The 21,018-nt window shown below is 44.2% G+C and overlaps 1 protein-coding gene across 1 annotated transcript; it reads right to left on the reverse strand.

The window, feature by feature from the left end:
- Window positions 1–902: 902 nt before the first annotated feature.
- Window positions 903–3,497, reverse strand: LOC134138847 (uncharacterized). Its single transcript, XM_062573047.1, has 3 exons — window positions 3,462–3,497; window positions 1,840–2,822; window positions 903–915 (listed from the first exon to the last, which is right to left on the reverse strand). Exons 1-3 carry the CDS (start codon window positions 3,495–3,497, stop codon window positions 903–905), a joined length of 1,032 nt encoding a protein of 343 aa, XP_062429031.1.
- Window positions 3,498–21,018: the final 17,521 nt, after the last annotated feature.

A 21,018-nucleotide genomic window follows, 5' to 3' on the forward strand; every position in this document is an offset into this window, starting at 1 on the left:
GCAAAAAGTAAGCCTTGTACTGACACACTACTCTCTTTGGTTCCGGTTCATCCTGCTTTTGTGCCTTTCCTAGTTATTTAAAGTGCATTTACACTGCTGTGATCAATTTTACTGTGGATGGCTGATCTGAAGCCATTTTACAGTCTCTCTGCATGGGTAATGGCTAAGGAGAATAAGTCACCTCACAGGTGATGTTAGATAGCTGTTTTGCTGAACTGCTGTTAGTTCAGGTTCTTAAAATACATTGCCAACTCAAAGAGCGAGTTCCTCTCTGCACTTTGAAATCCTTTTTCCAGAGGCAGCAGATGGCAGAAAGGAAACCATGGCTGGGTAATTCAGTTGTAGCTTTTCTACCATTAAGACGAGATGAGCCTGGGGAAGCAAAGACAGTGCCTAGACCTGGGCCTCTCTGTACTTACGGCATTTGGACTCCAGGGCAGCTGCAAAATCTGTATAGGGGATTTGTATGGAGCAACTCATATTTTAAAGGAAAAAAAAATGTAGAGGGCATATGCATGTAAAGGAATCTATAGATACAAACAGTGTGAGACCCACTTTTATAGAACTAATATCCACAGATGGAAAGAGATAAAATTTATTGCCCCAGCAGGGAAAAGATGACTTGTGGCAGAATCATTGAGCTGGATCACAATATACAAATGCTCTGAACTACCGGTTTCAAGCTACAGATTCCTCCTGACTTAGCTGTGTAGGCTCAGCTGCTGCAAACCTACCACCATTTCTGAGTCTGCTGTTCCCTGAGGCACTCTGTTATTTCCCTAAGGATACAAAAGCTTTTATTGGAAGCATTTTCCAGGACTACCTGTGTGTTTATTCTTTTCTGTAACAGAGGAAAGCGAGGTAAAACCTATGATGAAGCATGGTATGCTTCACTGAGATCTTCAGTAGGACGCACTAGAACAGGAGAGCCAGACCTCACATGGGATGTAAGGAAACACAGGTGCACTCCTTTCAGCAGAAAGAGACTTGCACCCTACTGGCACAAAATTGGTTTAGTGAGCCTCATTGGGCAGTTTTTTCCTATTTCAGGCCAATAATAGGGACTCTGTGGCTCTTCATCTTGAATAACTCTTCTCTTTGCTCATGGACAGGCTTCAGTCGGTGGATTTGGTCATGTGAAAGGTAGTGGGTGCATCTTGCCCCGCTGATGATGACAACAGGCCCAAGCCAAACATGCTTTTTAACGCAGCATTACCATCAGGCAGGCCAGCAGTTTCACTGAGTGAAAAGGACCACTGGCATGCTTTCAGATAAGCATGTGTATAAATATTTTCTGGAATCAGGAAATGGTGCACACGAAGTGGCAATTTTTTCCCTCACCTTTTCCAGCAGTAGGAACATACACGGACGAAATTTCTTTATGATGAATATTTGTGTAAGTGCAGCATTTAGGCTGAATGTTATCTCTTCTTCACCTTCTGGCATCATTGTGAACAGATCCATCAGCAAATTAAAAAAAAAAAAAAAAAACAGAAAAAGTCTGCCATATGCAGGTAACTTTTGATAACGCGTGTGAACAGGAGGCCGCTCACACTCGCTCTGTTTCCAACCTAGCAAAGCACTTACAGCTCCAACCATGCCAAATGGAGACCGAAACTCAGCAGAAGCAGGAAAGTCGTTTTGCTTAAACGAGAAAAGTGGCGGCGGAGCCCCCGCGCACCCGAGGCGGGATCGGCCGCCGCAGCAGCAGCACCCAGCCGACCGCCTCTGAGCGGGCTCCTGCCCTCCCTCGCCCTCCCGCCCCACAGGGAAATGGCGGCTGCTGCTTTTCGCCGCTCCCCACTAGCACGGCGGGGCGCGAGGCTGAGGGCCGCTCGCCCGAGCAAAGCTAGGGCCTCGCTGCCGCCGCCGGGCACGGCCTCCACGCAGGGCGGCCGGGCTGGGGGCCGGGCGGGCCGGGCTGGCAACAGCAGCGGCGCCCAAGGGCAGCAGCCAATGGGGCCGGGCGGCAGCGGGGCGAGGCGGCTGCGCCTGCAGGCGGCAGCCAATGGGGTCGGGCGGCAGCGGGGCGAGGCAGCTGCACCTGCAGGCGGCAGCCAATGGGGCCGGGCGGCAGCGGGGCGAGGCGGCTGCGCCTGCAGGCGGCAGCCAATGGGGCCGGGCGGCAGCGGGGCGAGGCGGCTGCGCTGGCAGGCGGCAGCCAATGGGGCCGGGCGGCAGCGGGGCGAGGCGGCTGCGCCTGCAGGCGGCAGCCAATGGGGCCGGGCGGCAGCGGGGCGAGGCGGCTGCGCCTGCAGGCGGCAGCCAATGGGGCCGGGCGGCAGCGGGGCGAGGCGGCTGCGCCTGCAGGCGGCAGCCAATGGGGCCGGGCGGCAGCGGGGCGAGGCGGCTGCGCCGGCAGGCGGCAGCCAATGGGGCCGGGCGGCAGCGGGGCGAGGCTGCTGCGCCTGTAGGCGGCAGCCAATGGGGTCGGGCGGCAGCGGGGCGAGGCGGCTGCGCCTGCAGGCGGCAGCCAATGGGGCCGGGCGGCAGCGGGGCGAGGCGGCTGCGCCGGCAGGCGGCAGCCAATGGGGCCGGGCGGCAGCGGGGCGAGGCGGCTGCGCCTGCAGGCGGCAGCCAATGGGGCCGGGCGGCAGCGGGGCGAGGCAGTGGCGCCCAAGGGTGGCAGCCAATGGGGCCGGCAGGCGGTGGTGTGGGGCGAGCCGCAGAGGCTGCACAGTGGAGGCCAGGAGGGCGGTGGGGCCGGACCGGTGATGGGGCCGGACCGGTGATGGGGCCGGGGTGGTGGGGCCGGGCGGGTGGCGGGGGCCGGGCGGCGGTGCCGGGCGGCGCGGGCCTTTGTGCGGGGTGGCAGGTGACCACTGCGGGCGAACAAAGAGGGGTCAGGGCGGGAGCCACGTCCCTTTTCTCAGGCCCATGTTCTCCACTCCTCACAATCTGTCTGAATTTAACTCGCCATTGAGGGCCTGGGCTGTAGAAAACAGCTTTATGTCGACTAATCCAGGCAGAAGTAAGGGTAGACAGAGGGACAGGTTTGAAGGCGGGGACGTAGCTATTCTGCTGCTTCTTTTTTTTTTTTTTTTTGGGGGGGGGGGAGTTTCCCTCCTCCCTCTCCCCACATCCAGTGAAAAGTTTTCTGAACAAAAAAAAAAAAAATGGTGACAAGATTAATCAGCCCGTGGAGCTGAAACACATGCTTGACTTAAACAACCTCTTTGCTGTTATTAACAACTGCTCCAGCATTTCTCTTGTTATGCTAATGGTACAGATTAGAGTAAAATCTATTCCTTCTTTGGTGAACAGGCCAATTGATAGAGGCTGATCTATTTTTCTCCTTGTTTTAATTCATTTTTTCTCCAGGCACAAGTGTTTGCAGCAGCAAGAAAAAAACAAAACTGCACACAAAAGTGACTAGCCCTCACATACACTAAAATCATTAATAAATACAAATCTATATCAGTCATTGCTACCACCTTGAAATAATGTCTGAATGTTGTTACACACAGGCTGACAACAAAAGACAGGAAATCCAACATAGCGGCCAGTGCCCTACCTTTAACTCATGCATTTATTCTGCATAGACACAAAGTGCCTGTTAAAAGAGACCTGCTTTGATTAGTTTTAATACTTTTGTTGATGGAAGAGAATGCAGCATTGCTGGCAAGTTGCACAACAGCTCAAAATCAGACCATGTCCCCGTGCAACATCAGGGTGGAAGGGGACAATCCTATTGCTGGCACAGTCCAAAGGGCCATATGCTCTTTGGCCTCAAGGGGAGAGGATCGGTCCCTGGGTGCCTGGACTTGGGGTTTTGTATCTCAGGTTAGGTTAGATCAGACCCTAAATGCTATTTAATGTTTCTCTCACTTTTTTAGTGATCCAAATCTGGGACTTGATAGCTACAAAGCTAACATTTAAACCTACGAAATTATAGCATGATAAATATTTTAAGTTTTAATATTTTAAAGCCCAATATGTGTGGTATCTTGGAGAAAGGCTTTCAGCTGGTTATAACCACTGAGTGAGAATGAGTGCATCATTAACTTTCCTGTGCAGCAAACGTTCACACAAGTAGTAGATACTACAAGTCCAGTTCTTCAGGACTTGACTTGTTCTTTATGTAAGTAAGTGGAAATGTCAGGACCCTGGTTCTGCCTTATCCTAAGCCAGCTCAAATCAGTGAGAATCCTTTCATGGATTTTGATGTTGTAAATGCCTCAAGAATAGAAGAGAAATAGCTATGGAACACCTATTTTTCCACATTCTGGCAGTCCTTTTTGGTAATCTCCATCTGGTAATGTTTCTGTTCCATAGCTAGGATTTGTTGGGTTCCTACTATAGTTGAAATCTCTTTTAATTGTCTTCAGCTCCTCTAGACAGGGATTTTCTGTTCTTCAGATTTTCCTTACTGATTTTTGTATTTCTCTATTTATTATATTCTTTGTTCTCTATTTTATCTTTTTCATTGTGTTTGTTATTTGACTTCTGCTTTCAACATTTTGCCAGTGTTTTGTTTCTTTTTATGCTAAGTGCACAGTTACAGTAAGATATCACTTCTATCCAGAGAAAACATAAAAATTTACTGCATTTTTAGCATATCAGCTGTGACAGACTTCCTAAAAGAAATCTAAGAAATCAAGGACAAAATCTTTGGTAGTCTGTGTAATTCAGTCCTCTCTCCAAGGGCAAAGGAGATACATAACAACATGTCAGTAACTTCACATGCATCCCAAGTCCAAATCTGCAGACTGCACTATTGCATTCTCATGACTGCATAACATGAGGGAAGAGCATGCAGAGAAGGCATCCAAACTAGCTCAGGAGATCACAGGCAGAAATACACATGCACATGTCATGTGGTTGGTGTGTGGCAAGTCATACCTACTTCTGGGCTCACTGTAACTGCGCAGATGGATGGCTCAGTGCAGCAGGACTGCCTTGGTGTGATGCAGTCATTGACCATTTTAAAATAAGGCAGAATTTGACTGGTAAGTGCTATAAGTTACCCTAACTATGCAGAGCTTGGAAATCCGTTGTAACCACACATGATACAGAGAACTAATGGGACAAAATTAGTTTGCCCTGACACATGATTGTAACAAAAATCATGCTTTAGGAATTAAAATTACCTTTACTTAAGACCACAGCCTGCTTCACAACTGCTGCTTCACGTTGATCGTGTATACTTGCTTGATGTGCTTTGCATCTAGGTAAACTCTGCATCCACTAACTCACTTCGACTTCAGTGATAGAGTCCCATTTTATACATGGCTGCACAACTTCCAGAGCAGACAAAAAAAAAAGCTCATTAAGACTCAGAAGCTATGCTCGTAAATTAAATTCATGCTGAATCATTTTCTGGTAGGCCACCCGACCAGGAAGAGGAAGTCGATGAGGCCTTCTACAGACAGCTGGAAGTAGCCTTAGGATCACAGGCCCTGATTCTCATGGGAGACTTCAACCACCCTGACATCTGCTGGAAGGACTACACAGTTAGGCACAAACAGTCCAGGAGGCTCCTGCAATGCATTGATGATAACTTCTTGTCCCATATGGTGGAGGAGCCTATGAGGAAGGGTGTCCTGCTGGACCTTGTTCTTACCAACAGAGAGGGACTGGTTGGAGATGTGAAGGTTGGGGGCAGCCTTGGCTGCAGTGACCATGAGGCTAGGTGAGAGGAGAGCAGTGGACATCGTATACATTGACTTCAGCAAGGTTTTTGACCTTTTTTTGTCTCTCATAACATCCTCCTAGATAAGCTCAGGAAGTGTGGGTTAGACAAGTGGACAGTGAGGTGGATTGAGAACTGACTGAAAGGCAGAGCTCAAAGGGTGGTCATCAGTGGCGTGGAGTCTAGCTGGAGGCCTGTGGCTAGTGACGTCCCCCAGGGCTCAATACTGGGTCTCATCCTGTTCAACTTTTTCATCAATGACCAGGATGAGGGGACAGAGTGCCTCCTCAGCACGTTTGCTGATGACACCAAGCTAGGAGGAGTGGCTGACACACCTGAGGGCTGTGCTGCCATTCAGAGAGACCTGGAGAGGCTGGAGAGCTGGGCGGAGAGGAACCTCCTGAGGTTCACCAATGGTTCAACAATGAAGAGTCCTGCACCTAGGGAAAAATAACCCCACACACCAGTACAAACTGGCGGCTGACCCGCTGGAGAGCAGCTCTGCGGAGAAGGACTTGGGAGTGCTGGTGGATGATAAATTGACCATGAGCCAGCAATGTGCCCTTGTGGCCAAGAAGGACAATGGTATCCTGGGGTGCATTAGGAAGACTGTTGCCAGCAGGTCGAGGGAGGTGATCCGGCCCTGGTGAGGCCTCATCTCGAGTACTGCATCCAGTTCTGGGCTCCACAGTACAAGAGGGATATGGAGCTACTGGAGAGAGTCCAGCGTAGGGCTACAAAGATGATCAGAGGGCTGGAGCATCTGCCCTATGAGGAACGGCTGTGAGAGCTGGGCCTCTTTAGCCTGAAGAGGAGAAGACTGAGGAGGGATTTTATCAATGTCTATAAGTACCTGAAGTGAGGGTGTCAAGGGGATAGGGACAAACTCTTTTCAGTTGTCCCGTGCGAAAGGAGTAGAAGCAATGGGCAAAAAGTGAACCACAGGAAGTTCCGCCTGAGCGTGAGAGGGAATTTCTTCACTGTGAGAGTGACAGAGCACTGGACCAGGTTGCCCAGAGAGGTTGTAGAGTCTCCTTCTCTGGAGATCTTCAGGGCCCACCTGGATGCAAACCTGTCTAACATGCTCTAGGTGTCCCTGTTTGAGCAGGGGCATTGGACTAGATGATCTCCAGACGTCCCTTCCAGTCTTACCAATTCTATGATTCTTACATGTCAGTTGGCATAGAAGAGCCTGACTCTATACCATTAAACTCCCTTATTCTTCAAAACAAGGGTCCACTTACACAAATGTCTGTTAGGAAACTTCTTTGAGTTATGCTAACTCCTCGCCATGCCTAGGAGCTTTCTGGAGCCTGCTGGTTGCCTGGGGCCAGAAGCATACCATGGACTAGTTTAACAATTTAGCAGTGCAGACAGTTGTGTTCTAACACTTGGGGACAGTCCCTGGCTGCTAATGTAGACACAGCCAAAAAGTTAGGATCCTTCTTCTCTTGCTTCTTGGTCTTCTCTGTACAAGGAAATTGCAGTAACTGATCTCAGTTACTTGAACTTGAACCTTGCTTACTCTTCTGTCTTAGGAACAGGCAACTAGGACTCTCACTTCCTTCTCCCTGTTTTCCCACCTAATGCCTTGTCTTCAGCAGAAGGCATCACAAAAGTGCCCATCCCTATGTGTGAGAGCTGGAGTCAGTGCTGAGTAGGAAAGAAAAAAGAGCCTTGTCAATGCTTTCCCTTCTGCATAATTGAATAGAAACTGAGACCATATTGCCTTTACCCAGGAACATCCCTTTAATGTGAAAAATCCTTATATAAATGGAACTGCAAATTCAACCCTTCTTCAGCTTAGTTCCCAGCCAGTGGTACTGGTACCTCAGCTAATATTTCAACACTGTATAAGCAGAAGTGTAGGCCTCTCCTCAACTTAATGACACTCCTTTTCCCTGGGTCTCAGTTTAATACACCATCATTACCGGTACTTTTTAACCTGCTGCAATCTCTGCTGCAAGAAGATGCTGGGAGCAGCTGGAGTAGCAGAGGCTCACACTCAATGACTGATACTAAAGGTTCATTCACCTAAGCTTCCAGCCTCAGTTTTCTGACTGGAAACCAGTCAACTCACATTTTCAGCTGTGGTCTGTGTTGTCAAGCTGGAGTTCAATCCGTCGGTTAGATTCTGCTCTCATATGCAGAAACAGATGTTTTTGAGGCATCAGTAGAATCAGCCAGTTAGCACTGTAGGTCACGTTTCCCCCCAGCATGGAACATGTAGGATGCCGTTATTTCTTGTTGCAGTTTAGCTAGTGGGGAGCAGAAGGAAAAAAGCGAGAGAGAAACATGTTGTGCTCTGTTGCCTAATCCTGAACTTCATAGAAACAGTGCCAAAATTAGGATTAGGTGATATAGGAGCCAAGATGCTGTACAGCACTCAATGCAAAACTTTAAATAACTGCCCTTAGAGAGGAAATTATTAGATTTTAGGAAGAGAGTGACCACATTGTTCAGCACAAATGCCTCTTGTAGGTGGTAACTGCAACGTAACATAGTATTGTACAAAGAGCAGGAGCCAATTATTCTTGCAAACCAATGAGGAGAGAGTAAAATTGGTGGTGGTGGTGTTAGTGTTATTATTAATATTATTATTATAATTACATAATTTTCCATTCCTAATACTGCCACCAGAGACAAGGGGCTTCCAAGCTGAGCAAAACTTGGTAGTTTCCATTTACCAACATTCACGCAATTTATTTTGTTCCACGTACCATGCAATCCTTGGTTTACACAGAAATATCTGGTAGGCAGAAACTGTGCCTGAAAATAAGCCAGGAGAGGAACTAAACATATCCATAAAGATACTTTGCTGATATGTGTAACATCTTTAAAAAGTTACACAACATCTAGTGATAAATATTATTCAAGCTTTTACTGTTCCATCATTTTGTGCACTGCCTCTCCAGTTGTTGTTCATATTTCTATAGTACTAAAGAGATTTGTAGGCCCATTCTGTTTAGCCACCAGCACCAGAACAGTACCAGATTTTGTGGTCTTGCAGATCAGCTACTTATTGGAGAAGTGAGCAATACAGACAGTCTGGAGATTTTCTCGAGTGGGAGTCCAGAGGCTTTCTGGATCAGAGGCTGTTAATAATCATTCACATTTCTTTCAGTCATCAGGTAAATTAAGCAGTCATCTTTTTTTAACTGAAAGCTCTGTAAAGGCAACGATCTTCTATAAACCGGGTTTGTGTACTACTGATGGTCCACTGCACTCACAGACTGAGAAACAGTGTCAGAGACTGTTAGAATCTGAGAAACAGAGTTAGATACTATTTTGGAAAAGCTCTAGGGACCAGAGTTTTTGAAATGAATCAGAAAGTACTAAAGAAATATCTAGACTCTGCATCACTGTCTTAGGGTTTGGCTGCAAAAGACTTTGTAGGCTGACACAGGCTCACTCTGCCCACACTCCAGGCAAACCCAAACTCTTTCCATCTCAGCCAAAACCAAGCAAACTGCTCTAGAGGTCATGCAGCTGTATTAGTGCTGCATGGATCGCACCCAGCTTCTCCTGCCTCTCTCAGCAGGACTTCTTTGCCCAGGCTCAGCATCCTTCTCATCACAACTTCCAGTCTGGAGCTATCATGCCCAGCTGGCTCATAGCATGAGCAGGCTGAGCTGTACGTCTGTAAACTATCACACAGCCATAGTATCATAAAGTAATCTTTTGGGGATACTCTGTGAGCAGGAGAGATGGGCAAAAAACACCCAAAATCCTTATCAGAGACCCCTCTTGAAAAAATATTACTGTACAGTTCTCCAGAATCAGTACTATTTCTAGAGTTCATTCTAGTTAGAGAAAAATAGGTCAAAATCTCCTGAATTTGGAAGTAAATTCTCCAGAATTTATACTAGGAGTTCTTCAAGGACTTCAAGGAAAGTGCTTTTCCTAAGAAAAACAACTAGTAAAGCCACAAGTGCCAGCCCCACCCTGAGACTGTGCCAGACTGCAGTTACTGCATACTGTTAATGAATGATGTCAATGCTGTCTTAATTTGGCCTGTATAAATCTAAAAGTACATTTTATCAATTTTCATAAGTATATGTAATATAAGAACATATATAAATATAAAGATATGCTGAATTTACAGCAGATGGTGTTAGTGTAGGAGTCAGTGTATGAGAGAGACATGCTCTAGCAGTCAGAGAATAGGAGTGAGGCACAGGTACTCCTAACCTCAAAGGTGTCAAAACCTTCCTCAATCTCTGTGCCTCACATTAGTGTTGTAATGACTAATTAGAGGAAGGAAGTGTTTCTCTTTAAGTGCATATGGAGGAGGACAGCAGCAATGCATCCAGAAGGCTCACTGTTTGGGGCTAAGCTCACAGAAGACTTCCTTGGCATGCTGACTCTTTGTTTCACTGCTGAGAAACACAAGGCTCAACAGCGGGTTTGGAAGGGAAGTTGTTTAGATGATTCTGTGCACTGCCACTCAGTAATACATGAGTGGATACTTTCAGTGTGAAAGCAGATCTCATCTGCCCTATTTGTGCTAATTTTCACTGATAATTGAGCCAATGGAAAAAAAAAGTACATTTATCAAAATTGCAGAAATAGAGCATTGAATTTATATTGAATAGAGCTGAGTATTTTTAGGAGGACAGATTAGCGTTTGAACTTATTTTGAAAAACTGGATAAATGGACTGAAAAAACTAGGAGGAAATTCACCGAGGATAAGTTCAAGAAACTGTATGTAGGAAAGATTACTGCCTTGGAATTATGGGCTGTGCAAATGCAGGATGAGAAGCAACTGGTAGGATAGCAATCCTCCAGGAAAAAGTGTGCAGACTAAACTGAATGATGCCAGACAGTCAAGAAACGTTCAAGTACACTAGTGGTATGTATTAATAGGAGTCTAACTTGCAAGGCAGAAGAAGCAGTTCTGTACTCAGCTCACCACTGGTACTCTGTGCAAATTTGAGCATCACTGTTCAAGCAAGATGTGGGCAATTGGAGGGAGCCCAAGAAGGCTGAATGGCTTGGGATAGTCACATTAAGAAAAGTCTGAGGATGCGAGTCTTCAAATACATGAAAGGCCATCAGAAAGAAGAAAAGAATAATCTGTCCTCCTCAACTGCTGTGGTGAGCATAAGAAATCGTGAACTGAAAGTACATGAAGAAAGGTTCATATTAAACATAGGGAAAACTTTCTGATAGTTATGATAGTGAAGCACCAGACTGGATTGCTGGGAGTGGTTGCAGAATCTTTGTCATTGGAGATCTTTAAGAAGCAATTAGACAAATATCTCTAGGAAGGTAGAGTTGATCCTGCCATGGCATAAGGCTATGGACTTGATGACATGCAAAAGACTTTCCAGGTCTATTTTTCTGGGGTCTGTGTTTTTAGAATTACAATCTAAACGAAAAGGACTCACTATCTCTTAAATGAGACTCTCCCTTTAAGGGCCCAAACACCCATGCTAGCCAGCTCAGCTTATCAGTGGTAAAAGCTTCAGGATAAGGGCAGGTGCATGCAGACTTCTGTGGGTTAAATAGAAGTACCTGGAGGAGTTAAGACATAGTGTTTCCAGGGAGGCTTGCAGGTTTGACTCCTCCAACTGCCCATTGCTGGTCTTCAGCCATCACCCTCGTACCAGAAATGCAACAGCAGACATGACAAACAAGCAATTATCCTAGAAAAATCATTTATTACAGGCGATTCATATGGTAATGATGGCAGTGAGGATGATGATGATACTGCTTAACTGTAGTAAGGATGATAATAACAAGTGTTTCAGGGGATGGATTGCAGGTTTAATCATAATGAATCATTTATCACAGATAATGAATTTTATGGGGGAACACTGTCCCTAGGAAAATGTCTTGTTCTGAATGCCTGAAAATTACATTGATTTAAGTGGCAGGCTACCATATTTGCACTATTCATTTAGAAGGAAAATGCAGCACTTTTAGTTAGACACTCTTTGCTATCTTTAAAAAACAATGAGTGTTAATGTCATGACTGTAGTCCTGGTAAAGAGGAATGTTACAGAGCCCTGTATGTTTATCAGTCTAGTTTTTACAGGTTCTAACATTTTGCTCTTTAGTCCTACTTATTTCAATTTGTTTTGTTTCTGGAATAGAAAGAAAAACTACCCCTGTGCTAAAAAGAAACTGAGTTTTGTGAGTATCTGGTGAAATTCATAAGCAACAGAAAACCTAATTCTGGAGAATGCTTAAACTCCTATGATTACAGCAGGACTTAAACACAAGCATAAATGGATGCTCTCTCAAACAAAGGAATAAATAGATATGCCCTTGAACCATATATTATCACTAGAATTGTTCATAAGTGTATTTACTGTCTAGAACACGTCCTTTTCTTTAAAAAGGTTGGAAGCTTAATTTCATAGGGATAGGCTAGGGAACTAAAAAGGAAAAAAAGGAGGTGATAAGATAGAATAGAAAAGTAGCCCATGTTTTAAAAATGGGCAGAGACATTTCAGACCCAAGAAAACATTACTTTGCCCCCAAAAGAAGTAATCTGGGCTACCAGTATATCTCTTTTCCCATTCATTTAAGTCTTCCTTGTCCTATGTGAATGCTAAATTCACTTTAAGATCATTCCTGACATTTTTGATGCAGTTATGCTATCATTGCTGGTTTCAAACCATGCTCTGATTTACTTCACAAAATGCATTCCAAACTTGAGCAGGCTGAAGAAATGCTGAAACCAATATGTGACTCTTGAAGGATAGATCTTTTGTAACACAAAAGAGGGAATGACTAATAGATTACTAAGGCCTTAACAAAGTCTCAACAGATCCCCATATGGTGCATTGCAATCAAGAGTAGAGGATGGATTTATAATTTTTAGGGTGGAAACAAAAAAGAAAAGAAAGAGTTTTGGACAAGAAAATGAGTGAGGTGGAGACAGAAGTGATGTGTGGCCATACACAAAATAGAAACCCTTCTTTCTGAGCCTTTCATCTCCGGGTCACTGCTCCCAATCGAGCCTAGGTCGATAGCGAACAAAAATCATTTTAATCTGATGGCTGTTTGCTGACCTATGTGAAATGAACTGGTTGTGTTAGTCCACTTCCCAGCTGACAGCTCTCCCCATCATCAAGGCCATTGCTACAAGTGGCAATAATTAGAACTTTTTTGAGGCAAGCTCAGCTAAAAAGCTAAAGAATAGAAAAGGCAGTAGGGCTGAACCACCTCACTCGTCTTGTTAAGCTGCTGCCTGCAGGTGAGTGCTGAGGGGTGCCAGGGGAAACTTGCACTACTATTGCCCAGTGCTACATCTGCTCTTCAAACAAACAAAAGATTTTGGGGCAAGATGGAGTCCTCTGAAGTGGTAAAGGCTTCTCATGAACACAGATACATTAGGGAGGATGTAGAATAGTAAAGCCTCAGGCCTGCAGGCCTGCAATATATTACAGGTAAATACAGGTGGGTTTTGGCAACTGCATGAAAGGATTTCTGTGCAAGCACTGGACTCTGAAAGGACCAAGTCCAGTCCCCAGGGACTGGGATCTGGTAATTGTAGTTCTACCTGCAAAACAGAAGCAAGGAGGCCCAAGTCCAACTCCCACTAGTGTCAGTGGAAGATTTCTGTTCTCATGCATATACAGGTACATCAAATGGAGTTTAATAACATTTTAGAGAATTTCAGTTTTTAATGAAACAGGCTCATGTGAGGGGAGAATGACCAGTCTACATGAGAAAGAGAGCTGAGTCTGAGATGTTGAAAAAATAGAGGAAGAAATAAAAGAAGAACTTCGAGAGGTTAACAAAAGCTGGTGCCCTGTAGTGGACAGTTTTAATCGTCAATTTTATGAGTGTTTGCTTGAGCAGCGAATAGCTCCCCTATTGTGAAAAGTTAATATATTATGAGGAGGATATTATGAGAGGGACTTTCAATCACAGTTTAAGCAGTGGGGGGCTCACATGCCCCTGAAAACAGTGACATGGCCATGGGAGATCAAAGACAGTTGTCCACCTGCTCCAGGACACTGGAAGCACCACCAGGTACTCCGAAACCTGCCTGTATGGTGCAGATCAGTGTCATCCCACCCTTCCCATCCCTTGCCCTCCAGTGACTCACACATGACAGGTGAGAGTGTCATCCCACGCACCCCACAATTCTGACCCAGGACACAGGCTCTGTGACTGGCCAAAGCACAGCTGCCCTGGTGCCAGGGCACCAAAACAGTCCTAGAAAGGGCAGCATTACTGCTTCTGCAATTCTCTGCTCCCCAGCAGATCTGAGAGGAGCTTCTTGCCCTTACGTTATCTCCTGTCTCCTATTCCTCTGCTACAGTGTTGGTAGAGGCCATGTGGAGGAAAAAGGCTTCACTTCTAAGGCTTCTTTTTATCTCTTTTCTGCAATGTAAATCTGTGCTTGTCCTGCCTCTGCAGTCAACAGGACAAGTGTTACCAGTGGCTGAAGGGAATAAGACTGGTGATTTTTTCCTTGTAAGCTGTGAAATGATGTCTTACGAAGTGAGAAGTTTATCTTTCAAGGATCCATTTCCCCTTTCTGGGATACACATAGAAACAGAAGATAGTGAGGTCCCACCAAGCACGCTCCAGGTTGAAGGATCTGTGCTGAGTGCATTTCCTGACACCTACATTGCACTTCACAAAAAGATTTTGTGATATTCCACCAGCCGTGGGACAGAGGTGCACAGGATAGGGATACAGAAGAAAAAAATGAAAAGATTAGGAAGAATCTAGGTTCTGCAAGTTGCATTGTGCCACTAAGTCTTTGCCAGATGGGCTCCTCCTTCACATAGATTCAAAACTCATTTCTGACATGCATACCAAGCATCACTGTCATTTGGCGGTGTGGGTGCTAGGGAAAGCAACATCTCAGTTTTCAAAGTAGAGGTTAGAAAAAGACAAGTTACTGTCTCACATGACTGTAGGCAAGAGTTGGGTGTTGTGACAACTAAACTAGCTGGGCTTTGGCTGGAGTCTCATGCTTCCTGGGATCCTTTCTCTATTTAATCTAAGTTAAGCCTCTGCTTAGGGAAATTGGCAAAGTGAGCCCAGATCTTTACCAGCAGGGTAGGTGTAAGTTGAATTTTACTGCAATGGATAAAGATCTGGGGTGACTGTCCTGCCACACACAAGGAAAAGAAAGGGCAGAACTGGGATGGAGAGCCTGTGGGATGAGCCCGTTTCACAGTATGCTATGGAATAAAAGATCTGTGATTCACAGAAGGGAGATAAATTCTGTTAAGAGTAATGTCATTCATATAACATTAGCTGGCAAGCTAAAACATACGTGAGTCCTCCAGTCTTTGAACACAAACCAGAACAAAAAGTTCAATGGCAGGTGGAAACATCATTCAGCGGTGAATTCTACCTGTGAGATTTCAGGCCTTCCTCTAAAGAATTTGGTCTTTTCAGAGATTAGATCAATACTGGAATAAATAGGCCACAAACAGAAGAACCCTGTTTCAGTCAGGAATAGAGAAATTTCCATAGTAGCTCAGACCTCTGGTCCATTTAGTTCAGTGCCCCAATGGAGTCACCACCATGTGCTTGCTCAGAAGCTGTTATGCCCCTGTAATAGAGAGTTCTGTGATGATATACCTGTTTTAAACTGTTTCTATCTAAATACTGCAATCTTGTGACCTCTTCAATATTTGGATGAACTACAGTGAATATTCTTAGCTTGTAAGTTACAGGGTTTAGGGATTGGTTTTCTGCAATAATTAGGAATTGTATGAGACCACCTAGATCATTAAAACAAAATGAAAGCCAGAGTCAAACCCAGGACTGTAAAGGTAAACAGTGCATGAATTCAGTGCCTCCATACTTAAAGCCTTCAAAGGCTTTCACTTAAAATCCTTTTCCGCTCTGGATCTCAGCATGAGTCTGGCTGCGGGGAGGTTTTGTGTGGTGGCTTGTCAGCTTCCATCTCCAACACAGTGAAATTCAACTAATTGTAAGTGCACATTGCTCCAGGCATACACCACACACTGCTACTCAGGCCATGCACACGCGCCGTGACCCCATCCACCTACTGTAAGATATGGTGTTCTCTCCCCCCACACTTTTCTTTTTTGTTACGTACAATCACTGAAAGAATGACAGGCCAGAGCAAGGAGCTGAGGTTCCCATTACGTTTCTGCAAAAATTGGTGCATAAAGATTTAGTGCCACAACTGCATATACGCCAAGAATTGTAGCAATCATTGGATTGCGCCTCCCTTAATGAAAAAGGGTTGGCCGGAGAGCACAGTGTGAGGCTGCATTTGCCTTCTAACTTTGATCTTACCTTCTGAAGCTGACCTCACTAGCATGTCAGGCTCTCTGTACTGCAGTTGAGAATCAGAAGCATCGTGAGCAAGAGGGAAAAAAAATGGGAAATAGCTCCCAGTTAAAGACTCTCTGTGAACCAAAATAGCCTCTGTTAGTACTAATCCTCAGTTGCTTGTGAGGTTCTGAAAGGTCAGTAGCCACACAAGCTTAATTTGCTCATTACGCAAAACTGTTTGGTTCCTGAGCTTTCATGAGAACAGTATACTGACAGGTTACTGGCAAATTGTCCCCAGCAGGTTTTTTCAGTATATACTCATCCTTCAAAGTTTGCAATCTACACTTCACAGAAGTCATATGATTTTGTTTCTTTTTTCCAGATTGAATAGGTCAGGCTATGCTTCCATCAGAGTAGATTTTTTTTTTTTGTCATTCCCTAATCAAGTATCTTTTTCAACTTAATTTTGACTATCATCAGCTTGATTGTCACAACTTGTGAATGTGCACTATCTGCCATGTTGCTTATATGAAGGGCATCACTTTCAACTGGCCCCTATTTTGGGGTCATAATGCCAAATGTATGTTTTACTATGTATGTTTTACTATGTACTATGTATGGAGGGGAGTATGTTTTACTCCCCTCCACCAAAAATTTCCTAACTTCCTAGTAAAAAAAAAGATAATTAGTTGCACTGTCTTTGCAACTGCCAGTTGATCAGCAAACCGTCAGGGTTGCAAATCATATCTTTCATCCTTCTATGCTCATGTTTTTTGCAGTCTTTGCACACCCTCTGAGGTAATCTGGCATCTACTTCACCATGACTATCGTCCTTTACAAGAGTCTCAAAACTTTTTAGGTGCATTAAGCATGGCTCTGAGCACACCAAACAGGTTAATCCCCTTTGAGCACTTAAGCAGAGTGTAGATGTCTCTGAAGTTCATTGGAGCTTAGCGTGGATGCAAATGCCTACTGCCATACTGTGCAGTTCTGGTGGCAATGGGGAAAGTTCAGGTGCCCAGGGAACTTTGCTGTCCAAAATTCAAACGGAATGAAATTCGGTGCCTCCCTGGCAATGGGGGACTAGGTTTCGGGATTACTTTCTTTGTACCTCAGTCTTGCCTAACTCCTGTTTAAGATGCTGAAAGATGTCACGCCTATGTGTTTATTGTCTGTTAATACAAGCCTGAGCATAATGTGAGCTTGGTCTTTGACTGGAGACTTTAGATGCTACTATCAAACAAGTAACATAAATAAAATCAATCATAGAATCATAGAATGGTAAGGTTGGAAGGGACCTCAGGAGATCATCTAGTCCAACCCTCGCACAGCCCATACGGGGATTGAACCTGCGACCTTGGCATTAGCAGCACCACGCTCTAACCAATATTTAGTCAGTTGTTGGCACACCTTTTAGGCTAATCCTCATAATGCGAAGTTCAATTCAGAGTAACATTTCTGAAGTGACTAGCTTGATTTTCAGCACTATCCTGCAAAAGTGTTTCTTGTCCTTCAGATCACCTGCTAACTCTCCTCTCATGTTCAGTCTACCTGTGGCACTCTATAATTCAATGCTGCGTCAGTGACAATAACATTAAAATTCAACCACACAAGATCAACAATTTAAATAAATAGTTCTAGCCACTCTCAAAGAATTCATAATCCAAATAGGTTTCACTGCCACTCACTGCTGAACCTCACCATTGAACCTCACCTAATTGTGCAACACTTTTCTTCCCAAGCCGTTGCACCTGAAGTGCTGATTAGACTGTACTTGGAGTGCTGTATACTCTCTGGAGGACTGTTTGCAGTCTCTGTGAGGTTGCCAAGGTTCCCAATAGGAGTAATCCCATTGTTATTTTCTGCTCCATCTTGGAGACAACAGTTGAAGTGCTAACATTCAGGGATGCAGCCACAACGCAGTAAGAAGTAGAAGTGTCACAGTTTCCTATTGGAGCAGAGAGATTTGCCCAAAATCTCATTCTCATTTCTGAGCAGGGTAAGGATTATGATACAGAAGTGTCAGACCTCTGTCATGACTGTTAGAGCACCCTTCTGTGAAAATAAATAGCAGGCACGAGAGCCCTGAGGAGATACTGGCTGCTGCTAGCTGCCTTATGAATTAACTTGTTAGAGGAAAAGACAGTTCCCCAAAATATTTGAAGAGAACAATTCAATTTCATTAAATAAAAAATTATCTGAGAGGAGTGAATAGGGAGAGACAGTGTGTGGTGCATGTGTGCAGATACGTATGTGCTCTCTCCCTAACTGAAGTATTCACATCAGTTTTGCTGCTTCAGTACTTTATTACTAGGTGCTTTATAAAAGAGAGATCACTGTAAACACCAGAGTCAAGGGGATGTTTTCTGGGGCCTTTTGATGTTGATTCAGAGTACACTGGGCTTTGCTAATAGAGCAAAGATAATTTTGGCACATACAACCAGAATAAACTGAAACAGCGGTGAATTCTTATTTTGAGGGCTGAAGTGATAAGGACCTTAGACTTTTTACTAGTCTTCAGCAAGAAATGAATTTCATCCATAAAGCTTTACAAGGTAAAAAGTAACACCACAGCAACTGAAAACACAAGTAAAGATATCTCTACTTCTTACTTGGTCCTAAATGTCTTACTCATTTGGACTCCCATTTCCTAGAAAAGATTACAGTTAGGAAGGAACAGATTAGATAGAATTGAGCAGCTCAGCTGATCCTGATATGCATTCTGATAGGTTTTGTGTTTCTGAAAATAGCAATTCAAGAAAGTTAGGGCTCCTTCCTTTAATGGAGACTTTTGGTCTAGCGTATGAGATGTGTTGTCTCAGAGCACCTCACCCACCTTGTGGGCAGAGAGCCAGTCCCTAACACCCAGTCACAGCGGGAAATGCAGGGGGCACAGCCTAAAGGAATGAAGGAAATAAATAGCATGTCCTTGTATGTCCTTCCTCGCTCAGAGACTTGAGAAGGGCCAGATCTGCTCTTCTCACGGATTTCTCAGAATCCTGGTTCCTGTCTCCTGCCTTCGCCATGGTTTCTGCAAAAGGTCGCTAAGTTTTACCTGCCAGTAAATTCTTCCATGGCAGCTGCCTCTACAAGCTGGGCCAGTGCTAGGGATCAAAGGACTCCCCACATTTCTCATTCCCACAGCACCTACCTATATGAGGGCCTGTATTTTTCCTTCAGCATTCTGGATATCAAGGTAAAGCATTTTCTTCCAACAGGGCTATTCCACTTCCTACAGTTACCCTATGATTTCTCTGAGAAGCCAGAAATCTCTAAAGTGGGTGCTAGTACGGTTGGGTTTTGCCATGTTGACTATAAGTACTAGTCAATTGTAAGCAAATACTGAATTCCTCTGTTCAAATTGTTGCATTTTTCTCATGCACCTTAACAACATTATTCATCTCTTTACTTTGTTTCAAGCCAAGCTTGTTCCAAGATAACTGTGTAGTACATAACTCACAATCATCTACCTCCATTCTATTTCTAATCTTAATAAGCTGTAATGGCTGAGGTGTAGAGATTATTTTTGAAGAGTTACTGACAAGTCAGGAGGAGCTGTTGTTTTGAGGTGCAGCAGAAGGTCATTAACCCCAAACTAGTCATAATCCCCAGAAAATGTCCACCCTGCAGTCCTTACTGCTCATAGGATGAGAAGTATTGTATAAGAGGAAAGTATAATTATGAGGTGAGAAAGGGATTTTAAAAAGCCAAAGATGTTTTTCTGAGGGTAAATGCCCTCACAAATTGATTTGATTTGATTTGATGTAGATTTTCTTTCCCTGGCAATATCAGCAGAATGAACACTGGGTTGCTTTAAACCACTGCTTCCCTCATTTGTAACTCCGTTTGTACAGGCATACGTTTTTTTTTGTTTTGTTTCTCTGAATACTGTTTATTTAAGTAATTGTTGGCTCTTTTCCTGTCCTTTGTTGACCCCAGGAAACAACTTTTTTATGTGTTTCCATTCTGGGATTTCTATTATCTACTGACTTGAGCGGGGTGTACTTCCGTGAAAAGACCAAAAAGAGAAGGAGAGAGAGCTAAAGTTACTTGTGAACTAAAGTCAACTTATCTTCCAGTCTGAGTTCCAAAACAACCATCACTTGAAATAAAGCCCTTAGAAGGTATTTTAAAAGTCTATTTCCTAGGAACAAACCAGGATGCAGCGATACCACCTTTATGAAGTTAAAGGAGGTGATTTTACAATTTGGTGGAAAGAAGTCAAGCTGTTAATTAGTCACATTTATTTGATAAAAATGTGGGGAGGGTGGAAGGGGGAAAGGAAATTGGGAAAGCAAAACAGAGTAGAAGGGAAAAAATCTTTATGATGAGGTACTGGGCAGGATGAAGGAACAAAAGGAAAGCTTTCTGCCTGTCTCCTGATATTTTCCAACTCAGCAAAAAAATCCATTGTGTAGCTTAAAGAGGGGAAAAAAGTTAAAGTTGAAAGCTTAGTATGTGAAAGCAACTGCTCAACCATTGTGTAATATGGGCTAATGTAATGGCACTGTTTCCCTGTGATGTAAGTAACAATTTTTGTTCCAGCTGCTGTGGTCAATGTTATCACTTTCACTTTTCAAAAGAGGGCAAAGGAGTGTGTAGAGATGGTATTTCTCATTACCCCCACCACCCCTTCCCCATCCCGAAACAAATACTGCTGTTAGGAAATATCAGTGCTGACCAGATGTCACTGATTTTTTTTTTTTTTTTGCATGTGTCCCTTAACAGCTGGCAAGAATATCAGCTCAAATTATTCACCACAAGCACACTCTTTCTGTTTGTCTCCAGATAAAGGGATTTGAAATCTTGCTTGTCAGAAAGGAATGCTGAAAACTGTGGAATGGATTTTTGGGGGCAAAGGGATCTTCTTGAAGATCCTTAAAACCAATCAGCAATGTCATGACCAGCATGCAAAACAAACCCAATCCATTAAAGTTGGCATTTCTCATTCTCAGAAACTGTTCTAGCTAAGGATGTTTTCTTGGAACCACTGGGAAGTGGCTTGTTCATATCAATCAGCAAATCTAAATGTAGAGACACTTTTCATTTTGGTCATGTCAGCTGAAAAAAAAATCTTAGATGTGGTTACAGATGGGAAATAGAGTGGGCGGATGATAAGAGATTGCTGTGCACGGATGCTCTAGAAGCACTTTGGAAC

The sequence above is a fragment of the Rhea pennata genome, chromosome 3 (assembly GCF_028389875.1).
Source record: "Rhea pennata isolate bPtePen1 chromosome 3, bPtePen1.pri, whole genome shotgun sequence".
In the NCBI taxonomy this organism is placed as follows: domain Eukaryota; kingdom Metazoa; phylum Chordata; class Aves; order Rheiformes; family Rheidae; genus Rhea; species Rhea pennata.

Bases quoted from the DNA above. Each gene is read 5' to 3' on its own strand.
- LOC134138847 (XM_062573047.1), bottom strand. From the start codon at position 3,497: ATGTTGGATTTCCTGTCTTTTGTTGTCAGCCTGTGT. The intron at 2,823-3,461 runs GTAACAACATTC...GTTCGCCCGCAG, and splicing joins CTTTTGTTGTCAGCCTGTGT to TGGTCACCTGCCACCCCGCA.